Source organism: Takifugu rubripes, chromosome 21 (genome assembly GCF_901000725.2).
Source record: "Takifugu rubripes chromosome 21, fTakRub1.2, whole genome shotgun sequence".
NCBI classification, from domain to species: Eukaryota; Metazoa; Chordata; class Actinopteri; order Tetraodontiformes; family Tetraodontidae; genus Takifugu; species Takifugu rubripes.
Genome location: NC_042305.1, coordinates 11,702,117 through 11,720,372, shown reverse-complemented (window position 1 = coordinate 11,720,372; position 18,256 = coordinate 11,702,117). Strand labels below are relative to the sequence as shown.

The following is an 18,256-nucleotide window of genomic DNA, read 5'->3' as shown; positions in this document are numbered from 1 at the left end:
GTCACTTCCTGTCCAATCACATGATTTTCCCCTGCTCACCACACTGGGATGTTTCGTCTATATGAAACAGAAAGCTACATAAGGGCTGTTTCCGAAACCACACACTGGTTCCCTATTCACTGCTCACTACATGGGGGACATGGATTGAGTGAGCTACGTAGCGCACTCAATTTAAAGTTAGTATTCGGACAACGACATCATTTACGGCGCACGGAAAGTGACGTCATGTTGTCGCATAGTAATTACGAACCGGTCGCCGGGAAAATGGCCAGGTCCATTTAATTATTTTAACCCACCAGAAATACATTCAGCGGTCATTTTATGAAAATGCAATATACCATATAACATTCTCAAGTCATATTCCGCTGTAGTGAAAACATTTAATAAAGCAATTTTTCATCAAAAAATGGATCCAGAGCTATTTTTCTTCTTTGTAAATATTCTTTACTGAGATTCTGTCGCCTGGGGAGGAACAGACGATTCCGAAGAACAATTTTAAGTGAGGGGCGGGGGGATCAGTGAAGATTGATTTTTTTTTATTACACATTTATGTTGTAATATTTTAAGATGATCATATTGGACCCCTACTGAAAAAAAAATCTTATTTCCAAAAATTTCATATATCAAACCGCACAGTAGAAATTACGTTAAAAAAATGTATCACGTCATACCGTAATGGCTGATGGGATACATTTTCCGAGTTAGGGAGCTCGCTTGTACACTCCTTTTCAAAGTGCATTGTGGGATACATTGAGTGCACTACATAGGGTACAGCGATGCTCACTCACAATTCGGACACTATTTCAAAATGGCGTCCACACTATGAGTGCACTTGAGTGCACTATGTAGGGTATAGGGGGTGGTTTCAGAAACAACCAAGGTCAAGTTTGGGGCATTTAAAGTGTGACAGCACGAGGTCCTGTGAGTTAAAATTGGGCCTGTAGGACTCACAGAATCTCTGATAGGTTGATAGTAAATTGCAGTATCAGGGCACCTTCTAATGATCTGGAACGTTGTTAGGAATCAGTCTTGTAGCGCTGACTGCAGCATGAACACTGGTCTTCAGTGTGGAATTGACGGTCATTACTCATGACACAGAGCCCGCCTCCCAGACAGGAGTAACGACCTGGACTTTATACACCCTCATAAGACTTGCCCCGAGAGAACAGAAAGCAAACAGCAGACATTGAAGGTGGCTGCAGATGAAAAGCCAAGAGGATCCAAGAAAAAGCAATCAGGGAAGTAAGGAACAGCCCGGGTCCGGCTGGTGCACACGGCTGAAATCCATCCTTTGCTGGCTGCAACAGTACATTAACTCCAGTTTTCCCTTTGAGCCAGGGACTTGGAGGATAGATGGGATATGGGGAAAGAAGGGAACCCAAGGAGCAGAAAACTCCACATTGTTTGATATGAAATTAGGGAAACCATTCCAGATCATTGAGCTTTCTTGGCACGGTGCCCGTTCAGGTCTGCCTGTTGGAAAGTAGCATTTCGCCATAATCTAGAGTGATGCATGTATCTGCAGCTGCTGTGGTAGTGATGTGAGTGATGGCAGTCGTCTGCTTTTATGTGGGTTTTAATGCATCGAACAGAGATGGAGCTTCCAAACAATATTTGCTTTATCTAACAGAATGTTAATGTACAAACCAAATGATGGAAACACGTCCGTCCAGATGAGCTCATTTACCAGATTCCGTGTTAGGTGTTGGTACTTTTGTCATTGTCTTGTTTCCTCGCCTCCTACTGATGATGGTGGATTAGGACAAGTACAGGCTGCCTGCTCAAAAATAACTTGCTCCATTCCTCCACTCTGCCTGACAGCTCCGCTACCTCTATCCTACCATCTCTCTGCAAAACGAGCGCAGTTTGTCCCGACCGACCATTCCACAGACACACCTTTAATTTGTGTTTGTCCTTCTTCCCACTGTGTGTGTGTTTGATTTCAGATTTACTTCTCGCTCGAACAGATTTTTAACGTTGGTACTTAAGCGGCGGCTCATTCGTTTCTTTTATCGGAGGACATGGGGGCTGTGTCTCTGCCAGGGGAGCATTGAAGAAAATGACAGTGTTTCAGGGGAAAGATGTTGGTGTGACACCTGCTTATGATGTTAATGGACCGGTACTGTCTCCCAGAGGAATAGTTCTCAAACAGATGGTTGCTTGTGTCGCCAAGGTTGTTGGCAGTGTTACCTCCTTTCTTTTCCGCTGAGGTGTCCTGTAGGTTGAAGGTGGAAAGTGGCTGACAGCCAATGATCTGCTAACTACTGGGAGTGTGAGTCTTGTTCTTTGAGTGGCAGCTTTAAAGAACTCCATATGCGGGTTGGGAAGTCATCAGAAAACAACTCAGCCCTAAAAACAACAACAACAAAACCATTCTCACGCCCCGGGTTGGCTTATTATTAAAGAACCAACAACCTCCTCAGTTGTTCGCCCTCCTAGACTGCAAAGTTTCAAGTGCACAGATGTTTCGTGCCAAATTCACGGCGAGATGATGGATGAAAAAGCCAGGCCTTGTCAGACGCATCACCTAAAAATGCCACTAAATGTCAGGCTCCGTGCCGCTACAGGCCAATACTGGAGGCCACAGCCAACATCAACAGCCAATAAAAAAGGTCATTACTTTTTATTAATCTTGACTGAGTGCCGTTGGACGCCATTAGTGGCGGGTTTAACCAAAGTATTTTGACATGACTTTGGAAATGACTGTGGGCATTTTCAATTTCAACTATGTTTAATGTCTTGAATTTTTAGTTTCACATATATTCTTTGTGCGTGCTTTTAAATTAACTTTTTTTCTGGTCTTGGCATTCTGCGCTTATAATGCTTTTTATTATATTATGTGTTATTATATAGCACTTTATTTGCTCCCATCCTGAACTTACCATTATCCTGTAGTTAAGATTTCCATATTTGTTCAGACATCACTCAAATTAGACAAAATAGGACAGATTTATCTCACCTCTTTGCTGAATTGTTATATTTCTTAGTTAAAATAAATAGAATCTAAAACAATTCCATTTGCTTGATGATTTTTTTAATGAATGTTTGAGACACTATAATATAAAAGGGCATCTTACTAGTGCTGAATCTCCATTCTGTCACCCTTCCTCTAGATATCCGCGGTATCGAAGACTTCCTGGACCGGACTTCTCAACAGGGAATGGACGTGTCCCTCCAGAAGGTGGAATCCAATATCAACATGATGATCACAAGTTTGTTCAGGACAATGCGAGTGGAGGAGTTGCATCGCTACAGAGATACGTTACGCAGGGCTGTGCTGTTCATGAGCCCGGCCACTGCCAAGGCCTTCATCACTGAGGTAAGGAGGCAGGAGTTCTGGGGCCGGAAATACCAGTAAATATGGTTCAAACCTTTTGTCACAGCAGTCTGAAATTAAGATTATCTGATTGAGTTTAATGTGATTTGAACTTGAAGCACAATCAAGAGGAGTCACCTCCATTAAGATTTCCTCAAACACAGGATTTAACGATGTCCCTTCTTTATACGGGTATGAAAGACACAGACGTTCCTCACCCCGTCTTTATCTCTGCAGAGGAGGACAATTAGGGGGGGTTCTTTGGCTGTTATACATTAATGATCTGGTCATGGTCGAGAGCAATAGGATCTAGCATTAGTTATGAATTCATAATTTGAAGCACCGGGATGGGGCTTAATCCCGTGTGTCATGTTCTCATCTAAGTTTAATTAAAAGTGACCTCAGAAAGAGCAATCAAAATCTAATTTAGTTGGAGGCGTGACGGAAAAGGGGGCGGTTGATAGATGGTGCGTTCGTGTGCGGCTGCGGTGTGTTTGAAGGTTTTGCACGCTTGTGACATGTTGTGTAAAAGTTTGACTCAGGGCCAAATGATTTTAACACACCAGCCAGAAGACACTTGAAAAACAAACCAGCTATGGTAACCTCAGATTTCACTTCATTACTAATTTATTGTATATTCATGTTTAAAGGAACATATTAGTAATAGATAATAACATAAAACCCAATTCCATGGATACCAAGCACAAAATAAATGGATGAAAATGTTTTATTTCCATACTTTAAACTCATATATAATAGTTAAAAATAGCTTGAGTTGCTTAAACAAAAAGACATTTTTATCCTTTAAAAAAATGGTTTTAAGGCAAATTGCTCACCGCTATTTACAGATTAAGCAGCTTTCATGTTCCTAAAAAGTTTGTTTTTCATTTATATCCATTTATGTCAACAAGTGTAGATCCTCTCAGAACCCTCATGCCCACTCAAACCTCTTTTCCTTCTAGTTTTGTCATCTTTTATTCAGTCTTAGAGCAAGTAGGCAAAAGTAAATGCCACTGAAAACAAAGTTGTTCTGTTACATAAAATCTTCCTCCCACTTCACCTGCAGATATGAGATCAAAGAAAGCTCACTGCCCTCAGATGATTTTATCCACCCTGAAAACCCTGGCTGTTGTGTTTTTTATTCATTAAATTCATTTATTAAAAAGTAAAGCCATAACAGGTGACTCAGTGATGTGTTTCGGTTCTATTCCCAGAGGGATTATGCCCCTCTTATAGCAACATGCTTGCTTTTGGGATGTTCTTCAAGCTGTGGCGGTGTGGTGAAATGAAGTTCTTCCTGCAGTTCGTGCACTTTCATCTTCGCGAAGTCCTCCTTTTTGTTCTTCTCCTTAAGCCTTGGATAGGGTGTTAATACTTTTTTTCATATGCTTCTTGACTCTGTTCCCATCATACAAAAAATAACATAACATTTACACGCACAGTTTAGTCCAACAGCTTAATTGGACTTTTTTCATGGTTCCAGTAAACACGCACAGAAGTGCAATTGTTTTTCTGTCGTAATTATGACACATTCACGAAGATATGTGGCGATTTTTTGCTCTTTCATCTTGTGAGTACTGGGCCATTTCAAGTTCACCTACAACCTCACAGACAACAATGTGCTCGCGGCAAAATTGCAATTTCTTTTTCCCTCCCATCCTTGGCCTTTAAAATGTTAAGCTCCTTCAGCGAAGACTTGAATTGGGTGTCTTTATCTTCCCCAAAACAAACTCCAGCCATGTTCAGCTGGCTTCTTTGGAAAAGCTTCTTTTTTAAAAAACCTTTTTACATGCTGTTGGTGATCCTTGTCAATATTTGGCTAGAGTTTTAACACATGCATGTAGCATCCTGTCTTGAAGCAAAAGACAAAGAAGGTTCTATCCGTCAACTGTACACGGAGGGTCAACGGAGAACAGCTGCAACTTCTGTGCTCTGCCACCGTGGGCCAACCTAACAGCAGGCAGCATTCAACTGTAACAAACAAAATCTTTCACCGAGATACGTAGTTATTAGCGTCTACCTCTGAGGCATGACCTCAGTGCAGGTATTGAATGTCTCATAATGAAGGGCTGTTTCTAAGGTAATTGAGGTTGGCTTAAAATGATGCACTGTTGTAGGTAAAATTAGTCTGGTTACATTTCAATCACACACACCCCATAATTCACTGTGTGAAGGGTGTGATTTAAAACATAATAGGAAAGTTAGGGGTTGGGTGTACGCTTTTAATGGAAAAAATAAAAGGCATTGCAGGGAATGGCACTATGATTATTTTAATTCCTACTTTCAAAAATAAAATCCTATATCCTATCCTAATTTAGTTAGACATCAAGTGGGACGATCTCGGAAGTGTCAGGAGATAAAGACCTGTAGAAAAGATTGATAACTGTGGTTGTTCTCTCCCCGACAAGATGAGGAGGAGGAGGAAGGCTGTCACACAAAGGGGGACACTTGGATACCTCCACAAAAGACCATCTCCCCCCTCACCCAACACTCAGAGGTCATTTGTCACAATAAGTACCTCCCATCCAGGTGCCATTAGGCCCTGATGTTGATGTCAGCTCTAAGCTGCGCTAAAATTATGACTTGGCAAAAAGACGATGGCGCCCATAGAGAGAGATTAAGGGATGGAAGACAATTAAGGGAATGTAAGTAAGTGCATTAAAGTCACCTTTCCTCACCTTTCCCAAGTCTGTTCAATCAGACTCTTCTCAGTCTTTCTGATAACCTTTGGCGCCAACAATGCTCCCAACAGTTGATAGCCCAAACCAACAGTTTACTGTCATTTGTTGACTTTACGCCCCAAATGACAGAAGTTTGGTTCATCTTGAGCAGAAGGATCGGAGGTCAGGCTGCAGGCAGAGTCATGGCACTCTATAAATCAATGGTGTCTGAGAAAGTGATACAAAGGCCTGATATATTCTTTTATCACTTCAGAATTTACTGACTTAAATGACGTGCCTCCATGTGACAAAGCCTTGTAAAGGTTCTCTTTGATTTGTTGGTTCTTTTGTCCCTGTTGGAATCACAACACTTGTCGGCTCCTCCAAATGCCCTACACAATGCATGTGCATTCAGTTTACAATACAAACAAACGGATCATGTCCCCGAACCCACACATTCACTCACTTTCCCATGTAACATTTCTCAATCAAGAACATGTAGGAAAATGCAGAAGCCAGTGCCAACAAAGCTCTTTGTTGCTGCATAAATCTCCCGCTTCCTCCCACTTCATGTGGACACAACAGCAGAGCAGGCTCGCTGTCCTCAGACATCGAAAGTAACAAAAATAAGGAACGGAATGCTCCTACATCCTTGTCGGGAAGAGCACCAACCTTCGCTCCTTTCATCCATTACCATTGGTGAAAGAATGCATGAATAGTGTGTGTGTGTGTGTGTGTGTTTGTGTGTGTGTGTGTGTGTGTGTGTGTGTGTGTGTGTGTGTGTGTGTGTGTGTGTGTGTGTGTCCTGTGGCTTCTAGATCTAGGTGCTTCACAGCAACACAGAGCTCGACCACAAAATACACAACGGTGTATTTTGCTTAAGGCAGAAACCTTAAGCAGGACCAGGCTTATGCAGGGGGAGCCCTCCCGCTGAAGGCCAGCTGGGTAAGGAGGAGGAGAAAGAGGGTGGGCAGGGAACAGGGGATGCATACATCACACCTTCACAGAGCTGGATGGATGATAATGTTGGTAGTTTCCACTCGGGGAACAAATCCCAATGATAGCAAACATGACTCTTGCAGTGTGACGGTCACTGTCCCCTTTCGTGGAGCTCTTTTACACAGAGGCGCATACGTGAATGCTGAGAGCTGACGAGCGCGACGCCTCCGCTGCAGTGAGGATGTGTTGACATCTTGATGGCACTGCAGTTGTTGCAATGCATTATGACTTCTGGTCGCTGAGGGATCATTAATAATTGACAGGAAATAATATTGCGCGCTGGATTTAATTGCATCGAGGGCCAGATGTGGCCCACAGGCCTAAAGTTTGACATGTGACTTCAACAAGAGTTGCTTACTAAGAGGCATTGTTGGGAGATTTTTATTTTTTAAATCTATGTGTTTCAAGTAATCTATAGTGTTCCAAGGTCATCCTCTTAGTTTTTCGTTACTCTCTCTCCATACATCCATGTCAGTCTTGGAAAATATTCCAACAATCCTCCAGTTCAAATTGATTCAGACCAAATAAATCTGTAAAAGTAAAGTGGGAAATAGAAAGTTTTGCTTTTTGATCTCAACCTATTAAAATTGTAAAATGTTCTCATTTTTTGAGGGCCTCTCTCTTGCTTTCCTTTAATCAAGACACTTCATGAAGACTCTCCCTGAGATGATACACAGAGCAAATTATACATGAAGGGAAATAGTGAGTGAGAAATATTTTGAATAATAGATTGACTCAGCATAGTCAAAAGTTCCTGCTCAAGTTCATTCTGCTCACACTGCAGTCATTTTCAGGACCCAGCCAAACAGAAAACTGCATTAAAAAATTAATAGAAATGTCTGATCAAAAGTAATCTGGAGCGTTGTCACATCTCACCTCTCATGGCTGGCACCTTTTCTTTTTTTTACCTTGACTCACTCACTCGGTGAATAATGACAGGCTGGCACATATTTTCTTTTATAAATCATTCTTCTGTTGAATTTTTCTTGTATGACAGAAATAGTTGACAAAGACCTGTGATCTATGGCCTCTTTGTATAGTTGGAATATGCTGAATGCATGCGTAAATGAGACGGGGGGGGATCAGAATGGATGGTATGGACCGTGCCCCCCCCCAGTCTGGTTACAATATCAAATTAAAGCCATAAATTTACCGAGCAGCGAAGGATTTAAACCCGAGAAGGAGGTTGGGTTGAAAGATGTAAATGTAGGTGGAACATTAAACATTTGCTCCACAGATAATATAGTTTTGATGTGAAAACAGCAGCAGACAATAGAAGATGTAACATGACAGAGACAAAGATTCTAATCTCATTATTCATCTGAAACGAACATGAAAATACTTTTATCCACTGCACACGCAAAATAAAATGCTGAGATTATCTTTGTTCGGTGTCCTTACATCCCAGAGGCTTAAAGGGAAATGTCAGCATTCTGCATGTTTTCCCTCATCGTTTAGCCGTTGCGCAGGGAGAGAATGGAGAGAAACAACAGACCTGAAGGAAACGACACAGATTTCCATGTAATTGACTGGTTCTTACCTGTGAGTGTTGAAGGGAAATGAAGTAAATATATCAAAAGGAGCAGGCAGCAGGTTGAGCACATAAACGCATCATCATCTGAGCTCAGTGACTTGATCCATCAATTCTGATTCCACTGAAGGCAGCAAAAAGCTAATCCACAGCAAATGAAGACGTAATTAGTCAGCTCTTAATGATTAATATTGCCTAAAAGGCTTTCATGGTCATCGCCATACCAATTCAATTACATTTTAATATACATTTAAATGCATTTTCTTTAAATCTGTTTACATTATATTATATTATATTACATTATATTATATTACATTAAATTATAGGCATAACACAATTGTCTCCATTTTTGAGTGCTCTATGTTGTATCTAATATAGGATGTCTTTAAGTAGCCAGTGCACAAGACATGGCAAAGAGGCTTCATTTGATCACCATATATATGTATATATATATAATTATATATATATATATATATATATATATATATATATATATATATATATATATATATAAATATATATATATATATATATATATATATATATATCAGGTATACAGTATTTATACGAAAATATCTACAGCTGTAGCACCGATCTTCAAGGTGGTGGATCTGATGGAGGAAAAGCAGAGCTAGTTGTTGTTTTCTTCTGTCCTCCCTTGTCTCACTCATTCGGCTGATGGTGCGAGATGCTGATTTGTGTGGAGCTGCTCTGTGCTCGAAGCAGAGCTACCTGCCCACTGTGTTTGTGTTTTTCGCCTGCTCAGAAGGTCATCGGATCACCAAGGCGTGATGGAGGCTGGTCAATGAACAGGAATCGTGAGTGAACGCGTGAGTGCACTGTAAATGGATGAATACGGAGAGTGTTCCTCTTGGCTTCCACGTTTTGTAAAGGGCACATCAAGGACTCTCCTCATCTCCTTGAACTTTATCAACAGAAAATATTGGATGTTTGTTGCAACAAATGTGGAATTTGTGAAGAATGCCACTTTTGACCCCCGCTGTACAGAGCTAAACAAAGAATAATGGTCATTTAGCAACAAAACAATACATTTTTATTATATTAAACTAAATATCGACTCTACGGCCCAAATCCACCTGCAGGTGTTGTTCCGGCACCCAAGTGTCTGAATTTGCTGGTTCTTTAAACGTGTTCACATCCTTTCCTCTGGCTGAAACCCCCAAAGGTGTGTGTGAATACAGAGCACAGATCATTAGCGGGATGAAGTGGGATGAACAAATGAAATGCCTCTACTCCTCCCTCCCTTCCTTCCCTTCCTGCGCACCGCTTTGATTAAGGAACATGTTTGGAGCTGTTGTACCCGCGTTTGGGAATTAATGGGATTTATTCCACTGATGTAGTCGATGAGAAATTGGAATTGTCTTTGGTCAAGACGATCGAAGACATGAACGAGGAAGAAAGGGGGGGCAGAACATCTTCTACACCGGGACTTTAACCCCTTCAGCACTGAGCTGGGTTTTTTTGTTTTGTTTTTTTGCCTGTGCCTGAATGAACATTAGGTTTTCCTGATTTACTGATTGAGTCTGGAGCTGCTGTAGCAACTCAACTTTGCATGGGAGCAGTTTGTATGTTCCCCATATAGCTCTGACTTTCTCCTCCTCCCACAGTCCAAAGATGTGCATAAAAGGGGCAAACAGGGAAAAGCAGGCTGAGTGTGATTCCAATCGATGTGATAGTGAGAGAAAGCACAATTTTTGCTGACTATTTAGGAGAAGAAGGTGCTGCGATGCCGCAGGGACTATTGACTAATTAGACTGACTCCTTGCCCTGTAACACACTTGAACAGTTTTGGACCCGGTAGTGTTAAAAACTCAAACGACAACTTTCATACCCAGAAGCGACATCTGTGCAGACCAAACCTGCTGTTAGCATTTTCCTCGGGACATGTTCACATATTGCCTAGCTTAGCTTTGCTGATAGTAAAAGTCCTGCTTCTTCTTTATTTATTGTGTGATTATTGGCCTTACAAGCTGACAAATGTGTTTCACTTCCTCATGTTCCGTTGAGTTTTTCCTCCCCGGAGGATTCCTTTTAGGATGCAGATGTACAACCAAACAAATAAAGCATGCAAATTAGACTTTGCCCACTCCCAGGTTGTCATGCTATCTTCTTATCGCGCATCTCTCTAATAAAATCAGGCTCTAGGTTAAATAGTTTCCCTTTTACACGGCCCAGCAGGAAATGGAAGAAAAACACGATTCAATAATTAAGAGGGCAGATGATATGATCTGTCTCCCGGGTCAATTAATCTATTATCTCAGCTCTGCTTTGATCTTAGGGCGCGTTCCTCCTGACTTCCATTTTCTGAAAGGCGTTTTCCAAATTATTTATGAAATGCACCACTTGCTCTTATCTAGCAGTCAACATTCTCTGGAAAATAATGGAATTTTACTGACACCGTAGCCACATTTCCACTCAGTGGTCCCGTTCCGTTTCAGCCAGCCGCACTTCAGATGGCCAGAGAATGGAGGGCTGAGGCCGATAGCTGGTTCATATGTGACAGGAACCCCATAGCAACACAGCTGAGCTAAGACATTCAGTGGCACAAAGACAGAACCCCTGATGGTGGAGTCATTAAAAGAGGCACCGAGACACCTCTCTGTCTGTGGCCCCATCTCACCAGTCCCGACAGACGGAAAGCAGGAGTTGGCCCTTATAGGTGATGATTGGCTGAGGTACTGTGGCTGTACTGTTCCACTGTTGTGCTACCGGAAGCAAAATGCACCCAAAATGGGAGATGCAGCTATGCTGTTGCTACTGGAAATGGAAAAAACACCAACATGTACCACGCCACAGCCGCTTTACATGATTTCATGCTTTAGTTTGATCCCGGCTAAGAATAATGATCTGTACAGAAATGATTTAAAACTGAAGACTTGCCCCAAAGTAACTGGGCAAAAAAAAAGAGTGCAAAGTGGGGTCAGCGTCTGCAGCTGAAAACCTCAGCATATGCAGCCCCCACCCCCAGAGGCCAGATCAGATGTGTAATTGAAGGCCATGACAGCTGCTTGTGTTTGCTGTACACAGCTGGTTCTCCCCTTCACCTGTGTATTCGCACACCATCTCAACCCTCTGATCTAACACCGATCCCACGTCAACTGCAGCCATTCCCCCAGATCGTCCACGTGAGCTTCGAACCAACACCACGGTACCTTGTTGTTAACAGTAACGCTGTTGTTAAGGGCATCACAGGCCTGCATCAACACATACGAGCAGGTCAATCGGAGGAATGATGGTAAACAGAAACAGGAGGGAAATCTCCCCTCTGCTCTCCCAGAGTCTAGCTTATTTCTTTTGCTTTCACAAACATCTCTAATGTGGACAATCTGTTAAAGGTTAGCAATGGTGACATGCTGCTTACTCTTGGAATGTGGAAAGAATAAAAATCAAATGTAATCACTCCATTTAGCTTCATCGTACTGGGGCAGACTACGTGCCCTTTGTGCAGTAGTTCGTGCCCAGGTGCACGTTCGTGTGTTGTCTGATCGATAAGCTGAGAGGCCGACCAACACACTAGTACTGTGTGCTCTTCTGCAGGAATACACACAGACACCCATTAACCTGAATCTAAACCCAATTCTAACCTTGACTTTAGCACCAAGCTTCTTTGCACAAGGCTGCGCCAAATGGGGCCCCTACACAAGATTCTCAAGTGCATGTTTTGCACACACACACACACACACACACACACACACACACGCACACACACACACACACACACACACACACACACACACACACACACACACACACACACACACACACACTCACATTAGTCAAGGATGATAGATCTCCTACATGTTGGCCCTGTTACCCTTTGCCATCACAACATATAGTATCAAATACTTTTGCTGTCTTGGCGTTCCTGTTGCTGTATGTCACTGAGAGAGATGAGACAAAGGCAGCCACGGACAGTAAAACTTATAGCTGCAGAGAAAGCTCTTTTTCACCCCTAGCTTTCATCAAAAAGTGAATGACTGATCAATAGCGCCTCCCTCCCTCTTTTTCTGTGTGTGTGTGTGTGTGTGTGTGTGTGTGTGTCCAGTCGATGAACAGGGCAAGACCTTGTCAAGTGTAGCTTTGGTAGCTGTTGTTACATGTGACAGCTCCGTAGAGCTGTTGACTTCTGTGCATGCGAGACCGGGGGGGAGTCCTTGGCACACACTTTTCGCAATGTGACAATTGTTCCTCAGCAATCACGAAAATTTCACAAAGAAAGAGCTCGTCTGTGGTCTATAACACGAGATTTCTCTTTTCCCGGCTGTCTGCCATAAAGGCGCAACTGCAGCAGAAGTAGCCGCTCACTGAAGTGTGACCACGGTTAGATCAGGCTAATTAAACAGACAGTAATGGCCAAGTTTTCTAATCATTATAACAAATTTACTTGGATAAATCACGCCGGCCTTTGACACCCCCTCTGGCTCATTTCATGGTACGTTCTGGTGCATTCAGGATCATAACTTTATTGTTTTAGCTTATTAAAAAAAAGCAGATTTGTTTTTCCTCCTTACAAAAATAGATGCACAGATATTCCACACATCCACACATACATTAGGCTCACTCTGGGAGGAGAAGTTGAGACGTGCACACAGTGCTGCGGTTTGCATGCACCTAAAGACTCAATTTACACCCTGGAAGGCTGGGCCTATAACAGACTTACATTCATCACATTTAAATACAGCAATATGTGATTAGTTACTGTGCAAAACATGACAAACTGCACAATCTGGGGAGCTCTATTTACATGTGTGCTCTGACTGAAAATAGCACCTCCTGGTGGCCAGTTGTGATGTGCAGAACAAAAAGTCTGCATTTTCAGCTTTCTGTGACAGAAAGGACACAGTGTGGTAACAAACCTGTGCAGAGGCTGCTTAAAGACTGTATGCAGAGAAAGAGACGCCTCTCACCGAGTCTTAATCTGGTGATGGTAATGCAGATGTGATTTTTGCTGCGTCTGCAGGAGACAAAATTCTGGCACATGAGCCAGTTTAAGTGCAATCGGCACACACAAGTCACCCACACTTAGTTATTCCTGCTTTCTGTCATTAATTACAAAACACTTTTTATATTTTAAAGTTGAGAATGAATTGCAGGGCACTTTTGTTAATGTTTTCACTTACAGTTAATGGTGTTTGCAAGTCCCACACATGTACATAAAGCGACGGGTACGTTAATTAAAGGACCAATATGTCCCCATCACCGTTTCCTCGCATAATTGCTTTTATTTATAGTCTAGTTTGTTCACAAAATGAGTCTCTGCTTGAGGTTTCAGACATTTGTCTTTGCATCTGTGTGCTGTTCAGCAGCTTGTGTTTGCATGTAAAGTAAAAGGCTTGGATAGTTTGTAGGCTGGGCTGTAGGCTTGATGTGACCCCAAATAATGCATGAAATTAAATTATACAAGTAATTTTTAATTTAGAGCCCTTAACTTAATGGTAACACCCACTCTCCTCCTCCAAGCTTCCACCACAGAGTACAGGGCCCTGCATTGCAACACTTGTGCGCTAATTCTTTTAAAAAATTCTCTTTCACCGTGTATTAATGTGATTTGCATATAAGAACCAAAGATATTGTATATTTTCCTGTCTACTGTCACTGAGAGAATGGCAGGAGGAGATCTGTGGAACTAGCAACACAGAGAGGATGCTTTTCCGGTCAAAGCAGCCGACCTTGGTTCACATGTCAGGCCAGAGATATTTGCCAAAATCAATTATTTTGCCCGTTGCTGGACTCTTTCCACACATCAGTCCTGGAATATGACACAGTCAACGAGGCGTTGATTTCACCACAGCCGGTGTGTGTTGTGTCAAATTAGATTGACCCTGTCTGTCTCTGAGAAAAGGCTTAACTAAAATATTTGTTGCTAGGTGTCACGCTGCTGATGAAAAATCCAAGCAAAGGTGAGGCGTTATCTGCATTTCAGGGGAGAATTAGAGGCAGAACGAAGGGGGGCTGGCATGTCGTGGAGAATGTGCACAAAACACAAAAGCCTGGTGTTGATGTTAGTGACATCATAGTGGAGCTGTGCTGTGTGCTAGCATATGGGCTCTAGTGAATAGAGAGAGACTGAGGGAATTGAACAGATCTCTGAGCAGTCACGTCTAATGTTCGGAGTCTGCCCTTTCCCTAATTAGCTTGAAACATCTGTCCAGAAGACTGCCAGAGGCAAGTCAGAACGGTGGAGATGTGAAGCTCCATCAAAAGAAACACAAAACATATTTCTTTCGCATCGCTGATAACATCCAAACAAAGCTTATGAGCTCTCAACCGCCGTTTTGTAATTTAAAAAAGAAAAGTCTTGTCCGTAATCTCCTGGTGGTCCCACTGTGCGTATTATGTGTGCTAAAATCTTAATGAGCGCCAGGGGAGGGATGCGAGGACGGTACGAGACAAGGCTGAAAGGCAGACTGAAGTGGAGGAGACCTTGAGAAACCTCCGTCCTGTCAGCCTCTCTTTTCTTTCTCTTTGTTTTCCCAACACTGGCGCGACACAGAGATGGAGCTGGCAAGAGAAGAACAACACATATTGATTGTCATTGCTTACCTATTGTAACGCAGAGACAAGCCCATATTCAGAGGGGCAGAAACAGATGGAGAGGGTGTAGAATATGGTAAAAAAAGAGAAAGAAACCAGCCTGCCTTTAGGCAGAGTGGCAGCCATCTTCTCCTCCACTGATGGTTTATGAAGACTCCGTGGAAGATTAAACCACTATTATCCACACTCCATCACCTTCTCCAGCTGTTGCCTTTTATTTAGAGCTAAGAAGTGTTTGATGACACACTGTGCTATAGTTACCCAGACAATTAGAGCTAATGATGTACGAGTGGTACTGTATATTAACTGCACAAAGGGACAGCAGGGGTGTGAGCAGTGCTGACGGTTGTTGTCACAGTGAAAAACCGAGTAATTATGAGAATTGAGGCAGGAAGAAGCAGAAGAGAAGCTAAATGAAGGGGTCGTGTGGTATGGGATGGTGGGATTAAGACCACAGAGAGCCCAAGGAGTGTTTTTAACTCAAGAGGCAAAAGTAAGGCAAGAGTGTCCTTTCTGGGGGGGGGGGAAGGTCATTCATATGAAATGGGCTAGGTGAGTCCAGGATCGGACAAATGTCGAGAACCAAGAACAAGTTTCACTCAAGCTGACACCGACACTCCGTTTATCTGCCCCTCGGCGGCTCATGTGCAAGTCAGGGTCCTGCAAGACCAGCGTGATGCATTATCGAAGGTTTCAGGTGATGCGGTGGAAACAAACTGAGCTCTCATTGATTAGTCATCAGTGATAAGTGAAGACCACTCATGCGGGAAGGGGCTCGAGGAGTGAGCATGCGAACATCTGCCCACAACATCCACCACAGCTTCCTGAGGGAGTTCGGATTGTGTCCACTGGATCCAAGCAGATAGCTCTTTGCTCTCTGAGCCATACTGAGATGAAGTTTTGGCTGGCGGAGCAAAATAGGTAGAAAATATTAATCCCAGAAAGAACTAAAATTTGAATTTCAGCTTCCTCACCTCACACCAGCCCTCACTGGAAATGTTCTGAGCACGCTGTGTTCCACAGATATCTAATGTCAGATCTTAAATGGCAGAGTCGTGACCTTTTATCCTTTTGTAGCTTTTCAAATAAGAAAATATGGCACATTTGAGCCAATAAACATTCTTGAAATCCATAATGAACAAACCACATCCTTATAACTTTGACTTCCACAGGAGGGTCAACAGTGGAAACACAAGGAAAGGTGACTTATCAGCCCTCGGCAACAAGTTTAAGCCCCCTCCCCCCAGAACGTATGGCTTTTTACGGCGGGTATCAGGAGGAGGTACTGAATCAGTGTGGGTTGAAGAAGTGCACGGTTAGAGATCAGTGGAGCTCACCATTAACAAGACGGAGAACCGGAACACATGGACCAACTGCATGCGGAGGGAATGATGAAAAGGGCAGATGTGCTGCAGATGTGATTGACATTCCAGGGATGTCCTCCTTTCCTCATCACCCTGGCAGCACCTCGCAGCAGTTCTTAACAGTTGTGCAGCCACTGCTTAAAGAGCCGGTGCATACTGTCTAAATTATTGAGTTGCTGCATTAACTATTCATAGTGGAGGTGTTCTCTGTCGCCACGCCGACATGGCCCTGCATTCTGAGGCCAGATAATTGCCACTGTTAAATACTACAGCCAGAAATAGAACAAAGAATGTCTCCGTAAAAGCTCTCATGTATTTTAATAGTAGCCACACACAAATGTGTGTTGCTATACGTAAATATTTGTATAACATTAAAAGGTTGGGTGATTTTTTGACTTGTAAAATGATTTAAGCTAATTTATTTTACCAAATAAATGCAAACTTTTCCCCCAGTTCTAATTTCAGTATTGTTTTTTGATCCGGCAGGTGGTGGAGACCAACCTGGTGGCCTTCGATTGTCACTGGATCCTGATCAATGAGGTGAGTACGGAGGAAATAATGCATCAAGGTGAATTTTTTGTGAAGTTATGCTGGAAATGCACGTTTCAGCTCCAGATGGGCACCGAGGAGAGAGAACCTGAAAAGCTTTTGATTTCTTTAGTAACATTTTCAACATCAAAGCAAAAAAAAAACAACCTTTCATGTAAGCAGTGAGGATAACATCCTGGGTTCATATGAATCTAGTAGAATATAGCAGGTAATAATACTGCCCAAATACACTCCCCTCCATCCCATCTCTCACCCCCATAATGAAGATTTCTTTTGAAAATGGGTGAAGCAAAATGGTATTAGCACTGAAGTATTAAAAGATTTCAGGATTAAGGGGAAATGAAAAGTAATTGCAGTTCTCAAAGTCACTTTTCCCAAATTTCATATGAATTCTCAACAGGACCACCTCTTTCTGAACTTTATTGGTCAGAGAAATTGATTTTTAATGCGCGCGTGTGTAGGTTTATGTGCTGCCATGTGTGGTCAGAGCCTCAGGGGAACCACAGTGAGTCGCTGAGGCTGAGCAGGGGGTCCATTCAGCCATCCACTCCCACTCTGAACAATAGTTATTCAAGCACAGCAGCGAGCACGGTGGGACGTGTTCAAGGACAAGTTTTACATGCCTTCAAAAATGCTACTGAAAAGAAAAGAAAGGATAAATCTTCTGTTTCTTTTGTTCTCTTCCTTAAAAAGCTTGATGGCATCACATTAGCAACTATATTGTGAATTAGTGTTGCACTGCTTGTTTCAACCCTCTCCGTGCTATTTAATTAATTTAATCTCACAGTGACAGCTCAAACATTAGCCCTCTCGTGCATTATCACGGCTTGCTAGAGTAAGTCCTGCTGTAACCTGGAATGGACCACCTCTGTATGGCCTTGTGTCCTGACAAGCTTCTTAGTATTTTCTAGTAGTCTCTTGGCTTCTTGGCAATAGCCTCTCCTTTGCTCAGCTGTCTGGGAGCTTTAACTTGCTGGTGCAGGTTTAACAGCATGTAGCATGTAGCACTTTGTACCTGCTGCTTTTGGAGGCATCAGTGGCAAAAGAAACACTTGCAGAGCATTGAGCTGTGGCCAGATGGTGTTCAGCTGGGACAACACCATGTAATTGAATTAGACAATCATTTGAATTTGGATTTTGAGGCTTCCATGCCAAGATGTTCAGCGGCCCCCTTCGACCACCCCTGTGAAAAATATCCTGCAGGTAACGCTGCATTGCATTGTGGTCTGATATGGCGCTCATGTTAGAGTTCATCTCGGGCCCTTTCAGGCTCGTTTTCACT

At 42.7% G+C, this 18,256-nt stretch overlaps 1 protein-coding gene across 2 annotated transcripts in view; it reads left to right on the top strand.

Moving 5' to 3' along the window:
• grid2 (glutamate receptor, ionotropic, delta 2) overlaps positions 1-18,256 on the top strand; it is a 269,350-nt gene that overhangs the window by 151,208 nt on the left and 99,886 nt on the right. For both annotated transcript variants that reach the window (XM_029829851.1, XM_029829852.1), the window contains exons 4-5: positions 3,114-3,319; positions 16,912-16,965. In XM_029829851.1, the coding sequence (XP_029685711.1) occupies positions 3,114-3,319; positions 16,912-16,965 (260 nt within the window). The remainder of the gene's footprint in view (positions 1-3,113; positions 3,320-16,911; positions 16,966-18,256) is intronic.